Here is a 7,242-nt window from a genome sequence, read left to right as displayed (position 1 = left end):
GCTCGGGGCTGCCCCAGCGCCAGCACACTGCAGGTGGATTGAGCACCGTGCACCTCTGGCTTGGGGCTCTTACTGGAGCTGACAAAACTCAGAGCTTCAGGGCGTCCTGAGTCCACAGCTCATGCAGGATGTGCTGCTGTGGAAGTACCTTTGGGGTCATAAGTGAGAGGTTTCCTTATTTCTTTCACAAACTGGACATGGAACTGTTGGAGCGAGTCCAAAGGAGGCCACGAAGTTGATAAGAAGACTGGAGTGTATCCCCTGTGTAGATAGGCTGAGAGAGTTGGGGCTGTTCAGCCTGGAGAAGAGAAGGTTGTGTGGAGACCTCAAAGCACCTTCCAGGAGCTGAAGGGGCTCCAGGGAAGCTGCAGAGGGACTCTGGGTTAGGAACTGCAGGGACAGGACAAGGGGCAATGGGGAGAAATGGAAAGAGGGAAATTTAGATGAGATATTAGGCAGAAATTTTTCCTGTGAGGGTGGTGAGACACTGGCACAGGTTGCCCAGAGAGGCTGTGGCTGCCCCAACCCTGGCAGTGTTCAAAGCCAGGTTGGCTAAAGCCTTGAGCAACCTGCTCTGGTGGGAGGTGTCCCTGCCCAGGGCAGGGGTTGGGGCTGGATGATCTCTAAGCTCCATTCCAACCCCTAAAATTCTATGAAACTGCCTGTGAATCACAGCAAAGGGTGAGAGCCTCAGCTGTGGTTTTTACAGCTGGTCTCTCACTTCCCTCTCCTGAGAATGGAAATGAAACTTACATGTCTTAAAAAGCAAGTTCTTAGCCAGGGTGTGCCCAGATCCATTGTTGCTGGCTTTGCACAGGTGATGACAGTACAGATTGCTTTCCAGGGTGCATGGGTTTGCAGACACAGGGAGGAGAATAATCAGAGTGAATTTACAGTGCACTGAAGGTTCAGTCAGGTGCTGGAAGGTAAGGAAGAAAGTGGCTGAAATGAGAGAATCACTGTCTGATTAATTTTCAGATGCTGGAGGACCCTGATGAGCTAGCAGTGCTGGAAGAGATCCAACAAGAGCTGATCTTGCAAGGTAAGGCCTCTGCATGTTTTCTGGTTCCAATCTGATGTGTAATATTTCTGACTTTCTAGTAATACAAACTAGCTGAGTCTGCATCCTTGTTTCTTGCAGACCATGTGATAGGGGGGAAGAGCCTCCTTAGAAATCATGGCAACCTCTCTATTGAGGCTTTGAGAATCTTTTGGACACTTTTATGTGCTTAATTAGCACTTTATGGTCTGTGAGAGAGGCCAGAGAAACAGGACTGAGGTGTCTTGGAGCTGTAGGAACACTTATAAATCAATTCAGGATGTTTTTAAATTGCTGGTTGGAAAGTGGAAGGAGCCATGTGAGACCATAGGAAACACTGGATCAGGAGGAATTATTTCATCAGGGGTAGAAATCTAATCCAAAGGAATAAAAGTTCTTAGAAACTCCTATCTAGCCCAGCCTTTACCTGTCCAGCAGCTTCACCTGTGCTGCCAAAACAGTCCCTGAGGGTGTTTTGTTGTGTTGTTGCAGAGCAGTTGGTGATCGAAGAGTATGAGCGGAGCCTGAGGTTTGATGAGGAATGTCTCAACGCGATGCTCGAGGGCTTGGACGCCAGTGACAGGGTCATCTGCCCAGTGTGCAGGAGGTAAGAAAGCCCTTGGCATTGGACTGAGATTCTCCACACTCCCCTACAGCAGTTTGGGCTTAGAAATGGGCAAAGAGAAGTTGCTGTTTGTTTCAGCTAAATAAGAACACCTGAGCAACGATCTCCTAAAATTAATGAGGTTTTTTTTTTTGCTTACATCTACCCTTGCTCTGGTTGTGATGATGCTCATTGTTTGCTCTTTCCAGGAATAACCTAACAGTGCAGACTCATCTGGTTTGCTGCCAGTGTGGATTGTACATCAGCACACAGGTAAGCTCTGCTGTGATGTGCTACACAGGATACCTCTGCTGCAAAGAGGCAGTTTTAAGCTACAGCCAACAGCTTTAAGATGTCTTTTAACCCAATTACTCTCAGGATATGACAGAAGGGAAGCTTCGAGCACTCCTAGAAAGCACAGTAACAGAGCACAGCCACAGGTGCTTCCACAGCCCAGAGTTCACAGTTACCTGTGGCATGGAGGAGGAAGCCAGTCTGCTCATGAGCTGTCCGGTGAGTCTCACTCTCAGGGCCCTGCAAGGGATCTCTGCTTGGATCCATTCTCAATTATGTGGGCAGAAACCACGAGGCCATCGATTCCAGGGTTTTGTGTTGCTGGTTTTCCACAAAATTCCTTGGAAATGCCTTAACTTATGACCACCAGTAACCATAGAAGAGCCAAATTACACACCTAAACTGCTGGATTAGGGAACTTCTCAAGGTCTTGTCAAATTTAGTGCCTTTGCCACAACTCAGCCAACAACTTCAGGTCTTGGTGTGGAGCATCTGTTTGACAAGTTTTTAAATGACTTGAGTTTAAGGTTCCTCATAAGGTTCATCCATACCTCATAGGGAACACACCTCATCCCTCTGGCTCAAGCTAGAACTGGCACATGCTTTGCTGTGTGTGTAAAATCAGTGTGAGGACAGTGATAGCAGCAGAGCATTTCAGTAGACTCATAGAGTTAAGTTGGAAGTGACTCCTAAAACCAAGTCGAACCATTCCCCCAGCACTGCCAGGGCCACCACTAACCATGTCCCAAGTGCCACATCCACATGGCTATTAAATCCCTCCAAGGATGGTGACTCCTGCCAGTGCTTGACAGCCCTTTAGTGTATTTTTTTCCCCTAACCAGTAGTTTTGAACTGTGTATGTTAACATAACTTCTCTGTTCACTTACCTTTTGTGAAGGTCTGTGACTCCTGGACGATTCTTCTCTAAGCTGATTCAGCTGCTGCTTTATTTCTGGAAAGGACTTCAATACTAAAACCCACCCAGAGCTGCTAATATTTTTGTGTATATATTTGTAACTGCTCTGTCAAACAAAGACACTCAAAAGGCAGTAGGACTGCCTTGACCTGCACTTTTAATGGCACAGTATGTGTTTTGGAATAAATATATTTAGTTTCTTTTGGCCTTTGTGTTGTCTTTAACACTGTATCAGTGACTTCAGCACTCATGTTGCACTTCATCTTTCTGTTTAAACTTCAATAAACTTTAACTGGTGCCTCCACTTGTTGCCTGAAGTTTCAAGTTTGGAATTCTGCAGCTGCAGCAACTGCCTCTGCCATCAGCAACCACTGCTGTGTGAGCAGCTCTGGCATCACTTCCATGGCAGCTATGGCACAGCAGGAAGAAGAGAAACACCATTTTCAGTGATATGTTATACAGTTTTATTCTTCACATTCATTCTTAGTTGTACAAAACCTCCCAGCAGGGTGAGGCAATTCTGTCAGAGAACTTGATCTGGGCTGCAACATAAATACAAATCCTCCAAATACAAGTGAGAATCCTTGTTCTCCCATTCTCCAAATTCCAAGTTACTCTCTGTATCCACCGTGAAGATATATTTGGGTATTGCTGGATAGAGCAGCACTGTGGAATACCCACACTTGAGGGTAAACTTCTTAGCCTAACCTACTGACACTTGACAAAGCTTTTAAGGTCTTCAAGGAATTTAATGTACTCCTGGTGCTCCAGTGCAGTGCTGAGCTCTATTAACTCATCAGCAAATGTGTTGTCCACTCCTCTGTCAGCCAGGAAATCCATCAAGTGATCATACAGGGCCTGGAAGCAATGAACAGGAAACTTCCTTAGTGGAGCACATCTGGGTAAGGGCTGCATTAAAATGTCTCCTGGCAGTTGGCACTTTTCTCCCAGGAAGATGAGGCCCAGGTGCCACAGGAGAGCAGGCAGCTCCCCACCCCCTTCTCAGCAGGCCTGGCCTTGGGTGGAACACTTGGAGGGAAGAGGCCATGGAACAGGTCATATAATCCCAAACCCAACATTCCAAATGAGCTGCACCCTGGAGATGACCCCCAGAGTCTGCCAAAGATTACACAGGCCACACTCTGCCTGTCCCCTCTGCACACAGCTACAGCCTTCGGGGGGAACTGTTTAACCCTCATTTGTTTGAGATCCTTAAGTCTTTTACAGTCATGAACTTTTTTTTTTTCATTTTCATGCATGTTTTTAATCAATTTTCTGTCCTGGTTTTCTGTCTTGAGTCAGAGAGGGGGGTAAAAAAAAAAGCAATGTGGTATGTTCTAGAGCACACTGAGCAATTTTAGGGGATATACTCTAGGAGTTACTTCTGCTTTAAGTTTTACACCCAGGACAGCCTCAAACTAAAAATGTAAGCTTCTGAAGGCCTGGCATTGACAACACACAAGCTGATGGCAGATTCTTGGGCATATTAGTTTCTTAGTGTTACAACTGTAACACACCTGGAAAACACAGACACAATGTAGTTATCAGATACCACACACAGATGTTATCTGCATGTGGTATCTGGTAAGCTACATTGTTAAATACACAGATCAGAAGTTCAACACATGGATAAAAATCTGTCTGGCAAGTGTCAAAGCACTTCCACAATGTGATATCCCTGCTGGGAATCAGCCTGTAAAGCCTGGGATGGAAGAAGCTCCACATGTCTGTCTCTGACTGCCAGTTCTGTCTGCTGGGGCAGAGCAGGGGAATCTGCCTCAGGCATCAGCACAGGTGTCATTCCCAGTTCAGGAGCAAAGGGACAGCCAGGTGAGGTGAGCCAAGTGCCCTCTGTGGCCTACAGCCCTGTTAGCAGCACCTACCCAGTCCAGGGAATCCGTGTTGAGGGTGTAGTTGGTGTCCTTCCAGTCGGATTCTCCAGTGGGCTGGAAACTGACCTCCCGAATGGTGAAAATATCACTCTCTTCCTCTCCTTCATGTCCAATCTGACACAGGAAAAGAGATGCAACACATACAATTAGCTCCAATTAGCAGGCATGTTCAGCCACCCCATCCTGAGGCTGGGAATATTGCAGGCACAGCCCAAGGCCAGGCTGAGGCTGTGCCTCTCCCTCTCGACACAAGCACAGACATGCAGGAGCACACAGGAAATTCCCAGCCAGGAGCACCCTGATGGAAATCAGCAGTCTGAACTTTATGATTACATAAAAACCTCTTCTCAATGGCTTTTCTAAATAAAAACCTGGTTTAAATGCCTTCCACATCTGCCTCACCTTCCTCAGCCAGGACTGGCTGTGTCAGTGATCTGTTACATTTACAGAACAAACCACAAACATCAATGTGAACCAAATTTTATTTTCTTCCCCCACTTTTTTTTTTCAATCCCTCCTGATCCTTGTGACACCTCACATTACTCAGAATTGCAGGTTACTGACACACTGCATTAAATCTCTTGCTCTGGCTGTTCCTGCTCACCCCTCCCAAGTGTTCTAAGCCATGCCCTCCCTGCTCTAATGTAACTCAATCAGCAGCTGATCAGAAATGCCAGGGCAGGATGTGAGGAATGCAATGGAATATCTCCCCAAACAATGTTCTTGCAAACAAAAAGCCTTTTTTTTTTTTCTTTTTGTGATTAAAACCCCCCGAGATAAGAGGAAACTGCATGTTGTGCAGACTGGGAAAAGACCATGCAGAGCAGTTAGACCCAACAGCAGCACAATGACACCACAGACAACAGGAACAAAAGCAAGTCCCAGCCCAGAGGTGGCTGTGGCTGACACACAGGGTCATACTTACCTCATCTTCAGGGTAATGGCAGTCAAGAACAAGGGTCTGTTTTGTATCGTCTTTGATTACTTCCACAACAAAGTTTGGAGTTGATGTAAGTTCAGGCTATATAAGAGAACAGTTGCATCAGCTTTGGAATCTGAACAGGAGCCAAAACAATCACAGCCCATCCACTACTCAGATTGCTCCAAGCCCCATCCAGCCTGGCCTGGAACACTCCCAGGGATGAAGCAGCCACAGCTGATCTGGGCAACTTGTGCCAGTGCCTCAGCAGCCTCACAGGGAAGAATTTCTTCCTAATATCCAATCTAGCCCTGCCCCCTTTCAGACAAAAGGCATTCCCCCCCTTACCATGTTGCACCATTCCCTTGTCCAAAGTCCCTCTCCAGCTCTCCTGTAGCCCCTTTAGGTACTGGAAGGTGCTAAAAGGTCTGAGAGTTCCTCTAATTTCTCCTCATGGAGCTCTCTCACCCTGCTCTGCCTTTCTGCTGCACAGAGGAAGGTGACAGAAGCCCTGCCCCCTTTCAGACAAAAGGCATTCCCCCCCTTACCATGTTGCACCATTCCCTTGTCCAAAGTCCCTCTCCAGCTCTCCTGTAGCCCCTTTAGGTACTGGAAGGTGCTAAAAGGTCTGAGAGTTCCTCTAATTTCTCCTCATGGAGCTCTCTCACCCTGCTCTGCCTTTCTGCTGCACAGAGGAAGGTGACAGAAGGCCTGAAAACTCTCTCACCCTGCTCTGCCTTTCTGCAGCAGAGGAAGGTCACAGAGGGCCTGAAAAATCTGCATTTTGTGACTTCATGCCCCCAGATATCAAGTGAGGGAGGAAAAATCCTCAACACTCGAGGGCAAGGTTCCAACTTCCCTTTGTGTCCCTATCACTAAAATGCACATCAAGACTAGGTTACCTCCTGCTCATCAGGTTTCTGCTCTTCTTGTGTGTCTTCTTCATCTGAGGGTGGAATGCTGTTATTGATGTTGAATGTGACTGTGATCCTTCAAAACAAACACAAACACTTAGCTTGAACAAAAAAATGCCCTCATTTCATTCAGAACTCATGCACCAAATCCAGGGACTGCAATCAAAGACACACCTGAGAGAAGCTGCTCCCTCCAGGTGCTCTAGTAAAAAGGCTTTGACAAGTGCTACTGAACTGAGCTGTTATTTTAATGCAGGAAGACTGAAACTTCCTAACACAAAATAAAGTAACAAACTTCTGGGAAAAATGTGCCTTTGGCCCAAGGTGGTAAAATAAAGAGCCTCTCCAATATCCACAGAGTGGCCAGAGCAGGAAAAGCAGCCTGTGCACATGGAGAAACCTGGTCACCATGAGCCACCCACCCTCAGGCACAGGGGCTGGACCCTTCCCAGACCCCACTTACTTCTCCCCAGCAATCTTCCGCACCAGCTTGGCCTCTGTGCCATGCACTTCCAGCTCCCACCCCCCGGAGACCTTGGGCAGGGACTTGTGCTTCTGGATCTTCTTCTCCTCCTTGATCTCATCTGTCAGGAACTGTGCAAAGGCTTTGTCACCTGGAGGGGAAAGACAAGGAGGTTAGGGACAGGGGGAATTTGGGAAGGGA

The 7,242-nt window shown here is 47.2% G+C and overlaps 2 protein-coding genes across 2 annotated transcripts; one reads left to right on the top strand and one right to left on the bottom strand.

Moving 5' to 3' along the window:
- Window positions 1–978: 978 nt before the first annotated feature.
- Window positions 979–2,865, top strand: RPAIN (RPA interacting protein; the record flags this gene model as incomplete). Its single annotated transcript, XM_009072769.1, has 5 exons — window positions 979–1,042; window positions 1,532–1,646; window positions 1,853–1,916; window positions 2,022–2,156; window positions 2,836–2,865. Coding segments are annotated over 5 exons (408 nt in total), but the record flags the coding sequence as incomplete, so codon positions are not given.
- Window positions 2,866–3,305: 440 nt separating this feature from the next.
- On the bottom strand, window positions 3,306–7,192 carry C1QBP (complement component 1, q subcomponent binding protein; the record flags this gene model as incomplete). Its single annotated transcript, XM_009072770.1, has 5 exons — window positions 3,306–3,711; window positions 4,737–4,859; window positions 5,671–5,766; window positions 6,567–6,654; window positions 7,042–7,192. Coding segments are annotated over 5 exons (608 nt in total), but the record flags the coding sequence as incomplete, so codon positions are not given.
- Between the last annotated feature and the right edge of the window lie 50 nt (window positions 7,193–7,242).

Source organism: Acanthisitta chloris, unplaced genomic scaffold, assembly GCF_000695815.1.
Source record: "Acanthisitta chloris isolate BGI_N310 unplaced genomic scaffold, ASM69581v1 scaffold27384, whole genome shotgun sequence".
NCBI lineage: Eukaryota > Metazoa > Chordata > Aves > Passeriformes > Acanthisittidae > Acanthisitta > Acanthisitta chloris.
This window is presented reverse-complemented; position numbering and strand designations above follow the sequence as displayed.